We start from the raw sequence: 19,653 nt of genomic DNA, 5'->3' as shown, positions 1-19,653 counted from the left end.
TGGGGTACAGGCCAGAGGTGTGGGAGGTGGGAGGGTGAGAGGATTCACCAAAGACAGAGTGGAGAACAGAACAGGTGAATTAACTGAAATACACTGCTCAGGGGAGCAGTGGGAGAGTCAGAAGAGGTCTGCTGCACCATGTTGGTTGCTCCCTGCCTGGGGATCGAACTTGTGCTGTAGTGGCTGCAGATAGTTTCATAGGTTGCGTCTTAACCCATTGCGCCACCAGGGAGGCCCTAAAATTTTGTTTTTCATAATAAAGGTAATTCTCATGGGAAATTTGAAAAATATATGTATGTTTAGAGCAGAAAAAGGAATGTGTAGTACATTTCCTTGGCATATGTGTAGTATGTGCTTAATAGCACCATCTGTTTTTATGTATTGCTATTTCATTATATCTTAAAGAACTTTTCAATTTATTTTGTAATTCAAAGAATACCTTAAGCATGGTTTTCTACAATAAGATGACAAATAAAAAATTTCCTGGCCTACCATAGAGGGAGGGAGAAGTTAAGGGTAAAGAGGAGACCCAGTGGACTCTAGTGAAGCATTATGGGTCCTGTGGTGGTGTGTCCCTGAATTATGTGTAGTGTTGTAAACCATTGTTATCTTAATAAAAAAAAAAATGATACAATTGAAAAGAAAAATTAAGTCTATTTGGAGAGACTTATAGAAGGGGAAAATTCTTCTTTCCCTTTATCCAATAAGCTTTAATATTTCCTGATCTTTTTCCTAACTGAACTCTCTTTTATATTAAACTTTTAGATTGAAACAACTTTCTCTTCCTTTGACTCTTTGGAAACAAAACCTTAGATTCTATTCTGGTTTATTCTGATTTTAAATAATCTGTTATAAGATTAGTTTTCCTAAAATATCTTTTCATTTTAGCATGTCTCTCACCAAGAACTTCCTTCCTACCTATAATATCATGTTCTTCAAAGATCTGCTCAAGGTTCTCTATCAATTAACCCTCACCTTACTGGTATACCAGCTTTCTAAATATATATTTTTTATTTTATTGTTATTATTTTTAAAATAAAGTTTTTTGCCGCTAGTTAGGTCAACTAGCATGCTCCCTTTTAAAATTATATACTTCAATTCTAGGTCAGGATTTACTTCTGTTAGTAAACATGTCAGCAATTAAACAGCTCTCTTTGTATACTTATCCCTCTATAATCTTAAAATTTTATTACCATCTGTAGAGTTTGTTCCATACCATCACATATTTGTAATTTTGCCTTAAAGTTTTCCAGTTGTTAATGTGTATTTATTATTTGTCCCTAAGTAAAGTGTGGGCTCCTTGGAGGCAGAGGCTAGTGTGTTTAATTTTATTTACATTTATTTTAAACATAGTAAAATGCTATCTGTGCAATAGGTGCTTAATAAGTACTTAGTTGACCTTATAGCCTACTAATAATCTATGGATTATTCTTAGGAAGATAAGTTTTCACTTAGCACAACTATGTAATCATAAACCACTATAGTAGTTTTTAGTAACATATTTTATGTACATACACACACACACACACACACACACACACGGTGGAATGGTACTTGTTTGTTTTGACTCTGGATCTTTTATACTTCAAGATTGGTTGGTTTTTGTTTTACGTTGAGGGGGTTTTGGTCAGTTACTAGTTTAGTTATGTAAAAAATTGTCCAAGAACATATCCTTTCTTTCCCATTTACAATGTAATGACTAACTTCTTGTTATTGAGCAAAGTAACTTGTGACTTGAGTGTGCAGGGTATTCTTGCATAAAGATGTTAAAATATCAATCTAGTAGAATGATGAAAAATGAAACTTAGATAAGCTTGACTCTTAGATCTTACATGTAGCACCAAAGTCTAGTGCTTAAAACAGTGAGGCATGCCAGAGAGTTAAAGCTGTATTTCATCAGGATTCTTACATACTTTTAACTCTCTATTGAGTTGGTGGTTCTGGTATTATTTCATGTCTTCGAAAAAATTCACATTTGTTGATTTGGGACCATATAATTAGTACCTGTTTTTAAGTCCTTTAAAACAACATATTGAATCAAATACTTGCCACATAGTGCTGCACTAGTTCCTGTGCCTATCTTCTAATGCCCTATAGAACAGGCCAAAGTGTCCAAACTACTGCCAAGTACCATGTGCTAAGATAACTGTGGCCTAGAGGGTCCCTGAGAGTGATGCCAATCATCATCAAAAAGCATTTTTTAAGCACCTATCTGTACATGGTTCTATCCTAGGCACTGTACAAAACGAGTTAAACAGAAATGGCCCTTGCCCCCTGGGAGTTTTCAATCTAAGATGATGCTGACATGGACAGACATAAAGGATACTGAGACAACTGAACAAACATTGAACAAGAGCATAAAGTACTAACATTATGCACAAGCAAAGGGGTAAGTGCATTTTGTGGGATAGTATGTGAAGGAAGCCTCATGGGACATGGACAGGGTGGGGTAGAATAAATTAGTCAGCCTCTATCAGGTTAGGTTAGTTTGCATTGCAAAGTTGGGTTTTCATACAGACTTAAAAGTAAGGCTAGGACATGCCAGATAATGTATGCAACAAAAAGACTTGAAACAAGGAGAGAAGTTTAAAACTGTATCGTTGGACTTTTGATGGCCTCCAAATTGCTATTCTGAATGATTCTAAATCTCAAGGTATTGTTGTTGTTTAGGCTTATCATGTTGGCATTTGACTTTGGTCTAGGTCAAAGCTAGTTCAATACAAAGCAAAAAAGCAAGCCCCCAAAAAAGAGCCTGGAAATTTGAGCAGCTTCTGCAGGCAGTCTATTTGCTTGTTAAATATTTTTTATAAATCACTGACCACCTAACAGAAACCTTGGAGTTCATGGGAGCTGTAATCTTCTCAGTAACTTATACAGGATTACATTGTGAAGCACCTATATATGCTCATTGAATTTTGTTCTATGGTAGGAAATACGCACTCTGGCAGCATAAATTATTTTTCAAGAATTGGCCAAAGATGTTTTTGATACCTTTCTATGCCAGCAAAAAAGATCTTGAGAGTTCTAGGTATTATTGTAAGTAGTGATGGCAGTTGTTGAACACTTCAGTATTATTCATTCATTTATTGTATCTGACAGATAAGACTGATTACTTCTTTTTCATTAGACATAACTTAGGAATTTCCCTAGTTCTTAGCTCACTGTTTGATGTTACTCAAATCTGAAATATGAAAATTTGATTTTACCCAAAACATTAGGAGGTAGTTATCTTCTTCACAAAAACTTCTTTATGGTACTAAAGATTTCCTTTTGATTGTAAGTTTCCAAAATTTATATAAGTTTTCTTCAATTGCTATCCATTGCCATCCATAAATATAGTATTGTTCAAAACATAAGTGGTTATGTCCACTGAGGCATTAAAATTCAACAGTATGGCCTCCCTGGTGGCATAAGGGTTAAGTCTCAGTGCTATCACACTATTACTGCTGTGGCCTGAGTTCGATCTCCAGCCAGGGAGATAACCCACTTATTGCATAGCAGACCTCTCCTGTCTTGCCTTCTGCTTCCCACTCTGTCTGGTGAATCCTCTCACCTCCCACACCTCTGGCCTGCACCCCAGTTCTTGTATGTATAAATAAATAAAAATAAATCTTTTTAAAAATAAATAAAATTCAGTAGTAACTGTTAAAAATATTTTAATTTTTTATGCCCTTATATATTTAGCTTGTGAGGTGCATTTAATCATACTTTTTCTCTCCCCATAGAATTGAGGTTTTCAAGGACTAGAGTCTTGCTTTTCTTCACTTTCCATAACTCTCTATACTGTAGTTTGACAAAAAAAGAATATAGTGACTGTTGTTGTTTTCCTTCTATTAACTTAAGCCATGGGATATAATAAACTTTCTAGGAAGTCACTCAGAGATAGTGCTGTCATCCATAGAATTTCACTGACTGTTCTTATTCACAAAATAGCTTGTCTAGATAATCTTTAGCTCTCAGAAATATCTACCTTGTGTGGCAGTTTATTATTCTAATAATATGTACTATTCTTGGAGTCATCTAACTAGAAAAGCCTTGAGAAATTTAGATGGAATAAAAGAAAGTCTAGACATAATTTTGCCAGAAAAACTGGAATTGGGGGCTATAAAATGTAACCATTGTCTTCATTTTATCTAGCACATCTTTTGCATGTGACTCAAGGGATAAGTAGGAAATTTCCAAAAGGAAGTGAGGATTTTTTTTTCCCCATTCATTTGTTTTTGCTTATACAAAAAGAATTCCAATGATTCAGGAAGAAATTGAGCTCATTATATTTGAACCGTCTGAGATCTTTCAAGGAAGTACAAATCAAACATCTAAAGATTGTGTTCATGATAGATAAAAGTAGTAGTGATGGACTATTTTTAAGAATTATATTTTTAGGGCCTCCCTGGTGGCGCAGCGGTTGAGCACTGGGTTGCGAAGCTGCCCGCGGCCTCTGCGGCCCCGGTTCGATCCCCGGCTGCTCCCCGGCCACCGGAGGAGGGTCCCACATGGCGTGCAGACCTCTCCTGCCGCCCGCTGCTCCCCTCAGCAGTGTACTTCGGTCCTTCTGCCTGCTCTGGCTCTGGTGAATTCTCTCACCCTCCCGTACTTCTGACTGTACCCAGTGCATGTATAAACAAAAACAAACAAACAAATAAATGAATAAATAAATAAAACATGCCTCTATTAAAAAAAAATTAAAAAAAAAAAAAGAATTATATTTTTATCCTACCAATTATTTTTTTTTCTAAATTACACTGCTTACACTAACAGTAGATAGTTGAAAAGAGGAGGGAAGAAGGTATATTGGAAGCACATATCTTACAAATTCTGATTGTAACTGGTAGAAAAATAGTATTTTAACTTGGGTTGATTTTGATGTAAAAGGAAGATCTAGATCATAGTTTTTAAAGAAATACCTAGAGAATGCAGCAAATTCTGAAGAGTAATAGGAACATTGATTCCTCTAGCAAAAAGGTTATTTTCCATTTGTAGTTTATATTCTAATTCAGGAGTCAGCAAACTTTTTCTGTTAAAAAAAAAAACTAAACATTTTAGGCATTGCATATGGCCATGTTCCAGTAAACCTTTATTTACAATAAAAAGGCAGCAAACTGAATTTGGCACATGCATGGGTGATAGTTTTCCAACCCCTATTCTAGTAAGTGGAAACAGAATTACTATGTAAATCAGTGTATGTTAAGTGGCAACAATTGGGAGGGTGGGGCGGGAATAGAGTAGAGTAATCCAGTAGGGAGTGTGATGAGGTCAACCTCACTGAGGTGAGAAAGAAAAGGAGTCAGCTAAAGAAACTGAAAAGTGAGTAACTAGTGAGATGGAAGAAAACCAAGAGTTGGTGACATCCTGGAAATGTAATGAAAAATCATATGTTGGGAAGATGAAGTACAAATAAAAGGAACACCAGTGGGTTACACCATTGTACTTCGTATGTGGACGCTGTTTGTGATCTTGATGAGCAGTTTTTTGTGGAGTTGGTTCAAGACAAAACTGTGGGAGAAAGTGAATACAGACAATTCTTTTGAGGAATTTTATTGTAAAAAGGAAATGTAGTAGTGGGACAAGAAGGATTTAGAGAAGACTTTGTTGTTGTTTTAAATAGAAGAAATAATGGTGTATGGGAATAGTCCAATAAAGAGTAGGAGAGAATTGCTGGAGCTGTGGATTTGAATTGGTGAGGGGATGGCATCTGTATGAATGAAGGGATTGACTTCAGATAGGTGTGATGTTGGTAAGTGGGGACATGTGCTGGATGTTCTCTTCTGCCTTCAAGAATTATCGATAAACTATAGGAAAGAATTGAGGTTTTATATAAACCTGTGTTTTTGGGTTTTTTTTTTTTTTAAGATTTATTTATTTATACCAGTACTGGGTACAGTCAGAAGTGCGGGAGGGTGAGTGAATTCACCAGAGCGGGGAGCAGAGCAGGCAGAAGGACCGAAGTACACTGCTGAGGGGAGCAGCGGGCGGCAGGAGAGGTCTGCGTGCCATATGGGACCCTCCTCCGGTGGCCGGGGAGCAGCCGGGGATCGAACCGGCACTGCAGAGGCTGCGGGCAGCTTCGCAACCCAGCGCTCAACCGCTGCGCCACTGGGGAGGCCCATAAACCTGTGGTTTTTAACTTACAAACCTATACTACGAGTACTTGAGGGACCTTTGGTGACAAACTAAGGTGACAAACTAAGATGTATATTTTAAGGAACAAACTTACATTATGAGATTACATGATTCATGTAATGTTTGCGGCATAGTAGACACACCTGGTATTCATGTAGACACTCAAGAAATGCTATTACTAGAGGATTTAGAATCAGAATGCACTGAACTAAGTTTACTTTATATCTTTTGCCCTAAAAGATACATTACAATTTTAAATATTAAGTTTGACAGTAATATGAAATATGATCAATTTAATTCACAGGTCCTTTGATGTCTCTCCTAATGTTCTTTCTACTTCACAATGGGCTATCTCTTTGATCAGGGACTCCATAGATGAGTGGTTATTCTTTACGTTTAATTATTTTATCATTATATTGCTACATGAATTTCTTTGTGCAGTGAAAATAGTTTTGTATACAACATCTTCCTGTAGATTTTATATCCCCAGAAGGTAGGTAATAAGTTTTATACATGTCTAAAGAAATGTGACAAGTAATAGTTTGTGTGTAGGTAGTATTTAACAAGTAATGATGGTTACTAAATCAAGGTTTCATATGCTTTTGGTTAAACTTACATGTTCAATTCTTTAGGTCTTGCAACAAATTTAGGCCTGGAATCCTTCCATTCTGGAAAATTTTGGAGTTAAATTATATTGGGTTTTGTAGCAGTTGGTAGAATACCTCCAAATATAGCTATTCCAAATAACTTCCAGAGGGAGTAATACCAAATTTCACAGACAGTATATAGTAGTAGAAGCTTAACTGGCACAAATAACGTTACAATGCCATAAAAACTGGCATCATGATCAATTAAAGAACTCTGTTAGGAAATAATACCCAACTAAATAACATATATTAAAAATCTAAGATAGATTCGCTTTGTATAACTAAAAGAAAGTAACTGTGGCTACCTTCACATACACTGTACCAAGGATGTAATGAGTGAAGTCATAGAAATGATACTTTTATCAAGTACTAGCAAATCTAACTATGGCCGGAACTTTTTGGGAAGAGTAGGCTGACTTGGCCATCTCATTTTGCAGTAGCCAGTGTTATTAAGAGATAGAAGTGAGAGAATTATGTCCTTTATAAGAAGCAGTTGTGTTTGAGACTTTAATGCTAGATTTACCAATAAATTTGAAAAGGCTATTTCCTAGAATTTAGAAGTAAGACTATTCAAATCTAGGTACCCATCGTATTTACAGAAGTTATTTCTCAAGCATAAGAACATCTGACTTCATAAAGGTATTTTAAATCTATGGAAAATATTAAACAAGTATTTTTTTTTTAAATCTGTCTTCTGCTGAAACTTTACTTGTTCTCTTTGTATTATAGGTCCAGTTGTTTACGTCTTGGATCTTGCAGATAGACTGATCTCAAAAGCCTGCCCATTTGCAGCAGCAGGAATAATGGTTGGCTCTATCTATTGGACAGCTGTGACTTACGGAGCAGTGACAGTGATGCAGGTTCATTATTTTTACTGCATTCAATGATACTACTTTTGATTTGGAGATCTACTAAATAGATTTTTACTAGAAGTTTTAAAGTTACTATTTTGAACAAGTGTGAACATTCTGATAACTTAAAAATAAGATATATAGAAAACTATCTAGTTAAAAGTCATCTTACTTCCATCCTTCATTTGTTCCAGTTCCCTCTCCCCACCCATGCCCACCCACATAGCCACTATTAGTAGTTTCATACATATTTTTCCAGATATCTGTTGCACATATACAAGAAAAAATGAATATATTCTCACACTTTTTTGTTACCCAAAAGCAAGCAAGTTAGAGATAGAGAAAAAAAACTAAAAATAAACAAAAAGACCCCAGAAAAGCATATTAGAGCTCTATCTCTCTTGCACCAACAGTGAATCTTGGAGAGCTTTTCATATAGCATTCTATGTATAGAGCTAAAACAATTTACTAACCAGTCTCTTGTTGATTAGACAATTAGTTGCTTCCAGTTTTTTGCTATTACAAAACAATGGTACAATCAGTAACCTTTGAGAAAGATTAGGGAGACTTAAATTTCAAGATAAAGTTCTTCTCTCTTTAAACCTCTTCCTTAAAGATTTCTAGCTATCATCCTTGTGCTTTTTTGTCTTCAAATCTAAGTATTTTGTGCTAATCTTTCCAAATTCACTCCTGCAAAAGCAGCTTGACCTTTCTGAATGACCTCTTGTGACTTCACACTCAGTATCGCTGAAATGAAACTTCTCTTTTCCTCAATTTGAAACCTGAATTTTCCCCCCATTTTAATTTTGCTGTATTTTTGATTCCTACTATTCTCCCATCTCTTAATTTGTACTTGACATTCTTAAGATCACCTTTAACTCTGCTTCTTAGTTTTATGTCTACCCCACTAAGCCCAAGCAATTTCAATGTTTTATAGCTACAGCTTCTTTTCCACAGTGTTTACCACCTGACTTCTTGTTACTCCCCCATCATACCTGAATAGCAAAAGCAATTTCTTGATTGTTTTCTATCACGCCACTCTTCCAAATGAATCTTCCTAAAATAATGCCATCAGTATCTTACTCCAAATTTACCATCTATTTTGCCTAACTAGTTGCTTTCAAAAGCAGCACCTAGATTGGTTAAGTGTTCATAAGTAATTCTAATACTTGACACACTTAGGTTTGTAGGTGACATAATTTTTCTTCAATGTAAAAGAGTACATGGAAGAAAAAAGGATTTATAGGTAGTATTCTAGAAATTGCACATTACCTCTCTATGCCAAGCTCCATACCAAGCAGTCTTTCTAGTTGCTTAATAGTATGGTGAAACAGTATTCCAAGACTTTTTATTTTAATGTTGATGACACCCCAGAAATCTGGATATAATCACTGCAATGAATCACACATATAATAATCCCTCAATTGTCGTAAGTGTAGTAAAGACTAAGAACTACTAGAAAAACATTTTTTTTTTAAACCTGATTTGTTAAGCAGATTACTTCATTCTACTTTGAGCCTTTGGCACTGTCTCTCCAGTGCATCCTTATGTTGTTTAGTTTTTTACCTCTGTCATTTGGCTTATGTCATGCTCCCTGCCTGAAAAACCTGTCTTTCTAGTCCAAGTTACCTAATCTAAACCCTCTTTCTGTACTCAGTTCAACCATATTTTATTCCATGAAACTTAACTTCTGCCCACTGTGATTTTTTTCTTCCTCTGTATTCATGACATTTTATTCCTTAATGGTAGCTAATGTGCTGACCAGATTATATTATATAGTTTACCTGAATTATTTAATTTCTTATATTTAGACCGTACTTTTGCTGTTGGAAGGTAATTTTCTAGAAAGTAGAGAATATCTTATATTGATGTTTTTCCTGTATGACATATACACAGACTAACACTTAAAAAACTTTAATGACTATTAATTTTTTTAATATGATGGTTCTTAGTAACAGGTTTGTTTGATTATATTCTCTGCAATAATTTGTTAAACTTCAGTAATGTAATGAATATCAGTATATCACTAGGTCAAGGCAGTTCAGAATGATTCACTGGGACTGACAGACATGAATGGATAGAATAGATAACACATACATTGTTTAATGTACAAATGTGGTTATATAGACGTATATTTTTTGCAGATGAGAAAACTAAGCTCCTAAGAGATTGAATGATTTCTCTTAAGATCTAATTAATTGTAAGAGGTGAGGAAAAGTTTCTAGGCTAGCTCAATTCTAAAAGAAAAGAATTCTAGTAATTAACAGGATACTTCAACAGGACCCTATTGAGAAATATAGTTTGTATCTTCTAAACAGTTTCCAGCTATATTTTGGCATTTTCAACGATATTGGTATGATTTTTTTCAAAAAATTCAGATTGAGCTGAGGTCTATATAAAGTACAAAACAAATTGAAAGCCCTGATCATTGAACTTCAAATAAAGCCTTAAGACAAGGTGTATATAGATGAACAACTAGAAGAGTTGTGAGGTTATATAGATAGACTACTAAGAACTACAGACGCAGCATGTTTTAATATCGTAGAAATGAAATACCATTTGAAATCATGAAAAAAGTCTTGAGCTGACCTTAAAGGAAATAATTTGGATTGGTAATGGGAAGGAACTGCTGCCAGCAAGGAGACAAGAATGAACATGCGGGTTAATCATGACAATAAAGAAGATAGCCTCAAATTATAAAACACATATATTACATGTCACCGTTTAGACTAAATTTTGCATGTACATTGAAAGTGTTTTTCTTAACCTAGAAAATGAGATCAGCTGTGCAGTGAGTAGGTTTTGCTGTGTGATTTAAGAGTAGTGGTAAGCCTTTTACTGCCTGAGCAGGATAGGGTATATGCCCCATAACACCATCAACAGAATTTAGGGTTTGCTTTTTTTAACACTTCACAGTTTCTTCCCTTTTGGTCTCTGACTAATCGGAAGCAAATTAGATTAAGGAATTAGACCACTATTCTTTTTCTATTCCCTTTCCTTCTCTGTTAACCAGTCTGAAGGTTCAATCCCTGTTAATTGTGGGGAACTTGAGTGGGACATTCCACTTACATTTTTATTAAAAAGACAGCGTAATAGATAACTTTTTTGTCCTGGCACTGGGTTGAGCACCTTTCTAGTACTGATGCAGTTATTTCTTGCAACAATCTTTTGACATAGACATTATTATTTCTAGTTTTCAATTTTGGAGAGTTTTTATGCCCCGTGCCACAGAGCAGAAAAGAAGCATTAGGATTCCTGTACCTATTCTAGGACTCCTTAAATGAAAGCAGTCCCAAAGGCAGCTGAACATTTTATCCTGGAACAGCAGAAATTTAATATCCAACCTAATTTCACTTCTACCTCTTATTGTGAAGATAACCACCATCAGCATTGTCCATTCTTAATTACTCTATACTTAATTATCCTTACTTCTGACTAAGAGTATCTATTAGTTCATCACTGTTCCTTCCATTTAAAAGTAGGGTTTAGTAGGCAGTGCTTTAAAAGATAACATCTAAATTAAAATCTGTAGCCTTTCAGCATTGTTGAAATGCTTATCTTAACTGGATATGAAGAGCTAGTTTTTAACTCTTAGAAAAACAAACTTTTCTCTAAATCCACAATTGAGTAGTCTTTATTGTATATATAGATAAAGTCTTAAAGAAGACGTTCTATAGTTCTTAATCTCCAAAAGTGAAGTCTTAAAAATAATCTTTCAATTTTGTTATAAAACCAGAATGTACATTGAACCAATGAACTAGTACACAGGAATATTTTGTGTCAACAGTTAAATCAGCACCATTGCTTAATTCAGCTTTCATTTTTTGCCCTTGAGTCTGACTGTGGTAACAGGTAGTGTTATACAAATGTATTAACATCCCCTTTGCTTTATAGCATTTGTATTTGCACACTTGATTGATTTGATTATACCTCACCAGACATCTGTTTAGCTCATCACTTTATCCCCAGCAACTAGGCCTGTATCTGGCCTGAAATACATGCATGATGAGCCTCAGCTTGAGCATAAGGCATCTCTCCACTTTAGCTTCAATAAGGGAGACAGTGAACCTTTGCTTTCTCTTTGCCCTCTTCTCTCTTTTTTTTTCCTCATTCTTGGAAATCTGGTATTAAAGTTTTTTTTCTGCTACCCCTGAGAGGGTATAAACTTTATTTTACTGTAGTCCACATCTGAATATTCACTGTTTTATATTTCTAAACTCATAAAAAAGAATACATTATGCAACAAAGGAAATTTTCAAGTTTCTATGTTTATTTGCTAACACTTTGAGAGAATTTACATCACGTTTAGTTATAGCTTTAAGGTGATCACTATATAAAAACAATAAAAGTTACATAAAAGGAATGGTATGGAAAGGCACTATATATAGTTAAAGATAATCTCTAGGCTAATACACTTTTGTGTGAGATTGGAGTTTATAAAATATTGTTAACCAGAGTATTTCACCATGAGGCAACTTAAAACGACCACCTTTCTTTATGCAAAATGTGAAGTTAAGTTTCTACCTGGAGATACAGAAGAACATCAATACTGATACCATGGTTTTTGACCATTAGGAGAGGCTAGCCTCCTGACCTTTAATGTTATTTTGGCTAGATAAATTAACCAAGTTCAAGTCTGAACTATATCCCTAGCTGAAATTTAAAGAACACCTATTTTAGGGGCCTCCCTGTGGCGCAAGGGGTTAAGCACCGCACCATGAAGTAATCCACAGCCTCTGCGGCACAAGTGTGATCCCCAGCTGGCCAGAGAGCAACCCACATAGCGAAGCCGACCTCTCCTGTCTCACCCGCTGCTCCCCTTAGCAGTGTATTTCAGTCAATCTGCCTGTTCTGTTCCCCACTCTGTCTCTGGTGAATCCTCTCACACACCCGCCCCCCAATCACTGGCCTGTACCCCAACTCTTGTATGCATAAATAAATCTTTTTTTTTAAAGAACACTTACCTTAGTTCTCTCCACTTACATTCATAAAATATTTTTACCTAGATCAAGCCTGCTTTGCCTATTTTGCTCTGACATTCTTGACCTTATTTCACATCTGTAGTCCATCTGAAAAAAATCTGCTCTAATAACTGACAGAAAGGGCATCTCATTTTGTTTTTAAATCCCATTTATCTTGTCATCAGTTTGCTCTCCTGAGTATATATGGTCCCCAGCAGCTGTTAGTCTTCTACCTTCTTTCCTCTTCCCTCATTGCTTCCTCTGCCTTCTTTTTCCCTCCTGCCTATCATAAACATTGAGAAGGTCCTCTTCAACCCTTTCTTCCTAGCTTATTTCTCAAGTGTGATCAGAAAAACTACAGAGTTCTTTACAGTAGTATCCTCCTATCAAACTGTCACTTCATTATGTGATTGAGTGGTCTAAAAGCCCAAGATTCTGAAGTAATCTCTCCCTGACATAACTGCCAGGAATAATCCCAGAGAAATGTTTAATTTTCAAGTAATTGAGACTTTATGCTAAAGAAAAATCATTTGAGACCTTTGGAAGAGAATTTTGAGGGAGATTCTCTAAAACTAAGTTGTTGACCAACAAAATGAAAATATTGAGAGAAGTTTAAGATTAATCAGTAAGTGAAAAGAATTTTGCCGGGAGGGGAAGCATAGAGATTCACAATTACGGATCATGTCCTTCTTGCCCTCTGGGATCTAAACCAATTGGAAAATAGCCTCAAAATCCAGATGGGGGGAAAGGTTTTTATCTTTACAGCCATAAGAATGGTTACCCTAGGGTTCCTGAATTGGAAAATTGACTGCTGTAATCAAATGTGAACCTCCTACTGCAGTCCCCTAAATTTAGATCTTGGAATTGCATTTTAGGTGAGTTAAGTCTATAAAGCAGGTATTTAATAAGCCAGAGAGATCTTATTCTAATCCAAACACCACTGAGTCAGGAGGCAGAGCCAAAGAGAAGTTTTCAGGCTAGCTCTTGAAGGCCAATTCTGCTCTTGGCTGGCTGTGTTTACCACCTAGAAAGAGCAGGAAAACAGCTGCTGTGCTGGAAAGACAAATAGGACCTACCATTTATAGCCGACTCTACCAAATTAAGGGAATAGAAGCAATAACCTAAAGTCCTCTCCCCTCTATTGAAATGTAATCAATGTGGATAAGCCATTTTAAAAACTCATTCCACTATAATATGACATTGCTTGGAAGCCTTTTTTCCTCCTTAATGACAGACATTTCTTATAAATAAAATCAGGTCTGATTGCTTTCTAGCTTATTTTTAAAACTTCCTATTTCTCTGTCGTTTTGAAATGTAACATTTCCCCTGAAATGAAATGAACTCAAGCATGCAACTGTTCATTTGATATGGAAGTCAATTTTATCAAATGCTATCTGTTTGCAGGTTGTAGGCCATAAAGAAGGTCTGGATGTTATGGAAAGAGCTGATCCTTTATTCCTTTTAATTGGACTTCCTACTATTCCTGTCATGCTAATTTTAGGCAAGATGATTCGCTGGGAGGACTATGTACTTAGACTATGGCGCAAATACTCAAATAAACTACAGATTTTGAATAGTATATTTCCAGGTAAGGCCCTGAATTATAATTGTAATGTGCATGCCCAATTAGTCTTGTAGAAGAATCCTAGCATGGGTTTTTAACTTAAAGATATTTTAGGGCCTCCCTAGTGGTGCAGAGGTTAAGTCTCAGCACTATGAAGCTATCAGCAGCCACTGTAGCACAAGTTTGATCACCCCACTGGGTAGCTAACCCACATGGTACAGAAGACCTCTCCTCTCTTGCCTGCTGCTCCCCTCAGCAGTGTATTTCAGTCAGTCTGCCTGTTCTCCCCACTCTGTCTCTGGTGAATCTTCTCACCCCCCCCCCCACCTCTGGCCTATACCCCAGCTCTTGTATGCATAAATATATATATATTTTAGCTATTCTGACTTATTAGCATTGATACTCTACGCTTTTTTTTCCCTCTAGGTATTGGTTGTCCTGTTCCTCGAATTCCAGCTGAGGCTAATCCTTTAGCAGATCATGTCTCTGCTACCCGAATTTTGTGTGGAGCCCTTGTCTTTCCTACTATTGCGACTATAGTTGGTAAACTGATGTTCAGTAGTGTTAACTCTAATTTACAAAGGACAATCTTGGTAAGATGGCTTTAATATTACTTTTTTTCAAGTGACTACACAAAAGATAATGAACTGCACATTTGTTTAATAAAGAAAAAATAATGGGACTACATAAATATTCATTCTGTGACTCCTGGGCCTTCAGCCTCTATTTGATCCCCACATCCAATAACAGTGAAGAGGCGTATACCCTGCAGTAGTTTTGTACTTCCTGAATATTGCTGTAGGTGATAGCTCTCCTGGAATATGTATGAATCATCACACCCATCCATTTTGCCAGCAAAATTATGGTGAAGAGCGTCTACGCTAGAGTCAGGATGTCTGCTTCAAATCCTATCACAAATAATGCCTTGCTGAGAATCTTAATTTCTTGACTTCTCTGTGTCTGTAGAATGGAGATAGTGATGGTAGCTACCACAGGATAATTGTGAGGATTACATGAGACATTTCATGGAAAGTACTAGCACATAGTAAGCACTATGTTGTTTGATATCATCATCATCATCATCATTATCCCTGTTTCTCCCCTCTGATGGCAGCCTGCACATACTACAGGAGCATTCTCCCTGCTATGTCAGAATGGCTGTAGAGCTGGAAGATTGCTTGAGGGGATAACAGGGAAGGTGCCTCAGTGAACCTCTGTTCCCAGTGGGTTCTCTCTCTTCCCCTAGTAAAGAAAACTTCAGTTGTAGTAATCGGAATTAGTTTAGCATGAAAGTCAATGGCTTTTGTTATCTTAAGTAAAATTGTATTTTTTATTGTTTCTCTAAATCTGTTAATTTCCCTTTTTATTTTAGGGTGGAATTGCTTTTGTTGCCATAAAAGGAGCATTCAAGGTTTACTTCAAACAGCAGCAATATTTACGTCAGGCACACCGCAAAATTCTAAATTATCCAGAGCAAGAAGAAGCATAAAACTGTGACTCTGGTTGTTCTGCAGTCCTCTCATCCTTATAAGTCTGTTGTGTTGTTTTGATTCCATCATTAATGCACAGTAGTGGAGATTTGTGATAAACTGCTGCTCTCATATTTTTAAGAAATATAATAAAGCACTTAGGGCAGGGGAAATCCTCTCAGTAATCACGGAACCTGAGGATGTGATTTGTTTTCATTGTTTTGTCTGTATTTCTTTTATGACAGTCATCTCCATTATCTTAGCATGGTAAACCTGGGTTTTGTTCATATTTTCTCCAGGCAGAAATGTAAAGATCAAACTGTGCAAGTATTTAAAAATGCACATACTGTTTTATTCAAATGCCTCTTTTGTACATGTTCATGTTAAGTGTTTTCTTAGAATCAGCAACTCAACTCAATGAAGGTACTATGAGGATTTTTCTCACTGGCATAATTTGATTAAATAGGAGTATATGTTCATATGAGGAAATGTAAATTAAATTAGTTATAATTAAATAACAAACCAAAAATGTATGTAAGCATTCAAATAATTATCTGAACAAATGCAATTTTGTTGTGTTTTTTTTTAACCCATGTGATGTCCTCCAAAATGTATAGGGTAAAATTCACAGGGCTTCCAGATCACTTTTTCACTATTAAATTTTATTTATATAATGTTGACATCTCATAGTTCATAATGCAATTTTGACTTATGTAGTCTTAATTACTGTTGGGGGGGGGGAAGAGTCATCATCCTTCCATCACGGGGGTTTTTAAATCCATATTTCTAGAAATTAGAGCTGCCAGTTTATAGTAGTTTGAACACAGAGAATGATTTGCAAAAAATCAATAAAGTTATTTTACTCTCCTCTTTCATTGATTCAGTTATTCAGGTATTTGTTGATCACCTCCTGTTTTGCCAGGCACTCTGCAGAGTGCTATGAAATACAATGGTGAGCAAAACAAATTTAGGTTCCTACTTTTACAGAGTTCATGGTCTAGTTTCAAAAGAGATAAAACCAGCAGTGAGTAAACCAAGGTGAGGCCTTGAGATCTTTGTTTTTTTTAACAGTAAGTGAGGAGTTAATTATGAAGACAAGAATTCTTGAATAAACATTGAGGTCATTGTTTTTGGTTTAAGTCTATTATTTTAAAAGAAAACCAATACTAACGTGTTTAGGCTTTAATTGTCTCGATGAGGCTAGCACCTTAATAATCACTATTTAACTAGTTTTATATTCATTTTTCAAAAGCATTTATTTATTTTAAGCTACTTTGAATAGTGGTCCTTTTAATGTTTAGCAGTCTGAAAGATCTTACAGCTGTTTCATTAATTAAAGTTAAATTTTTAAAAGATAGTTCCAAAAGCCCTAGTTTCTTGTTCACAGTATCTAATGCATGACAATGATGTTTCCCTTTACTGATAATAGGTCACTTCTGTTTAGGAGTATAGCAAATACAGATTGAGCTACGGTAGATTACAATTTAGTAATTTAAGAAAGGTACCTTTCTATAATACAAATGTCTTAATCTTGAGTTATAACATGAAGTTTATGTGTATGATTACTGAACATTCAAAGTTGTAATTATTTGAGGAGAAAGGGGTGATTTGACAGCAGGCCCTATTAAGAACACTGCTATAGTTCTGAAGGGGAAATACAAAATCTATGACTATATATTAAAACTTAGATGATATAGCTATAATTATAAAATACATTGGCTTTTCTTTAATTTTCAACATTAAAAGATGTTACATATTTCCTACATAATTTTGTTGTATAGAACAGCTTTTAGGCTGCCTTTACTAAAGTTATATAAGCACACAGCTCCCCATTACTACTTTAATGCCCAGGGTGAGAAGTAGTTGCCTGGGATTATTGACATGAGGGCTAGTGAAAGTCTAGGAAACTATTTCTTCAGGGGCAGGTGGGAGGGGTTTCTAGAGTTGCAGGGAGGGAACTGCAAGTGCCTGGGGACCAGAGTGGCCTCTAGCCCTGGAACTGAACACTTTTAAATCTAAAGAACCTCAGCTCAAGAAATAGCACGTGCCAGTCTCTTCACAATGGTGACCCAGGCTACCATGAAATAATAAAAAAAAGTACGGGCTGACTAAAGTTGGATGGACCTGGGTTCAACTCCTAATTCTGCTTTGAATTATTGTATGTGTAATCTTGGCTAAATTTCCATTCTTTCAGCTACAGTTTTCGTCATCTCTGAAATGTAATTAATAACTTTTCTCAGAAAACTCTAAGATTTAACTTAGAAAGGAACAGAGGCACTTTAGGCTCAAAATAGCCCCCCTAGTGCAGCGGTTGTTTCTCAATTGCTAGAGTCTGCTTGTGCTCCAGGAAAAGGAAATAAAGAGGCAAAAGAAAGGCATTGGGGGACAGAATAAAGGGATGCTGTAAACTGCTGGGACGGGTGGGCATATTTTGTGTTTTCCAGTTTATGTTCACATTGCTTTACTCTGTTATTTCGATAAACTTTAATGTTTTAAACCTCTTTTATAAAATTCAATGATGACTAATAGAATTCTTTGCAGAAGTTCATTTATCTCCAAAGTGGCTGAAAATATTGTTCATCATTACATGATTATCAAATGACTGTGAAGAATATAAAATTAAACTTAGTGACTTAATTAGTCACTGCCTTGCTAACTGTGCTGTAATTTTTTTAAAAGTCTTGTTTTTAATATAGCAAACTATCTCAATACTGGCTGAATTAGGCTAAATAAAGAATTTTTATGTTCTCTAGGTGTACTTTGTCTGTTGAACAACTCCCAAAACATAATTGACTAAATCTCTACCTACATAATTATTTCAAAATCATAGTTATCGGGCCTCCCTAGTAGAGCAGGGGTTAAAGTCTCAGCGCTATCAAGCTATTGCCAGCCACTGCAGCACGAATTTGATCCCCAGCCAGGGAGATCATGGCGCAGCAGACCTTTCCTGTCTCACCTGCTGCTCCCCTCAGTAGTGTATTTCAGTAGATCTGCCTGTTCTGCTCCCCACTCTGGTGAATCCTCTCACACCCTGCACCTCTGGCTTGTACCCCAGTTCTTTTTTTTTAAGATTTATTTTTGCATACAGGAGCTGGGGTACAGGCCAGAGGCACGGGGGTGGGTGGGGATTCACCAGAGACAGTGGGGACAGAAGATTCACCAGAGACAGTGGGGAACAGAACAGGCAGATTGACCAAAGTACACTGCTAAGGGGAGCAGTGGGCGAGACAGGAGAGGTCTGCTGTGCCATGTGGGTTGTTCCCTGGCTGGCCAGGAATCGAACTCGGGCTGGAGGGGCTGCAGATAGCTTCATAGGTTGCGTCTTAACCCTTGCGCCACCAGGGAGGCCCCTATACCCCAGTTCTTGTATGCATGAATTTTTAAATCATCGTTATCAAGATACTAGTGAGATTTTTCTTCTAGTAAAAAGTAATCTGCATTAAAAAAAAAACAAAAAACTTTGAAGCCTGGCAAGGTTAGGCTATCATTCTGGCCAACCCCATGTGGTTTAAGCATTTTATGGATAGCAGCCTACCAGGTTACTGTATGTCAACAACATATACTACTTTACCAGATTAGATGTTTGTTGAACAAGGCACTGTGCTAAATCTGGGGTATGGACCTTAGTCTTTTTTTTTCTTTATTGAGGTAACATTGGTTTATAATACTGTGTATGATTTAGGGAAAGAGGTTCACACCTTCTCAGATGTAACCACAGCACCCCAACAGACCTTAGTCTTAATGTCTTACCAACAAAAGAATGTAAGATCCATAAGGGGATAGATTTTTTTGTTTATTTTACCACTGTTTACTACTCTATTCTACAAATTAAGAGCATTTGGGTCACTGTGGAATACTTTGAACCCTTAGAAGAAGATAGGCCCTGCTTAACTATGGATTGTCCCTGTCAAAATGCGCCAGAAGCAATCTATAACAGGCACAGAGATAATAAACATTTATCTTTCAATGGTACATATTTTTCAATGTATTGATTTTGTACACCAAATATAAGCCATGCAAAAGTATAAATTTCAATGAATT

At 36.2% G+C, this 19,653-nt stretch overlaps 1 protein-coding gene across 1 annotated transcript in view; it reads left to right on the top strand.

Annotated features, from left to right (window-relative positions):
* The window catches only part of MARCHF5 (membrane associated ring-CH-type finger 5), a gene marked incomplete at both ends in the record, with an annotated part of 46,252 nt that extends 30,620 nt beyond the window's left edge, over window positions 1–15,632 (top strand). The window contains 4 exon segments of the mRNA XM_084246107.1: window positions 7,497–7,627; window positions 13,984–14,167; window positions 14,570–14,736; window positions 15,516–15,632. Of these exon segments, the coding sequence (XP_084102233.1) occupies window positions 7,497–7,627; window positions 13,984–14,167; window positions 14,570–14,736; window positions 15,516–15,632 (599 nt within the window).
* Between the last annotated feature and the right edge of the window lie 4,021 nt (window positions 15,633–19,653).

This window comes from Talpa europaea, assembly GCF_964194135.1.
Source record: "Talpa europaea genome assembly, chromosome: 10".
Classification (NCBI taxonomy): domain Eukaryota; kingdom Metazoa; phylum Chordata; class Mammalia; order Eulipotyphla; family Talpidae; genus Talpa; species Talpa europaea.
Note: the sequence above shows the minus strand (reverse complement) of the source record. Positions and strands in the feature narration are given on the sequence as shown.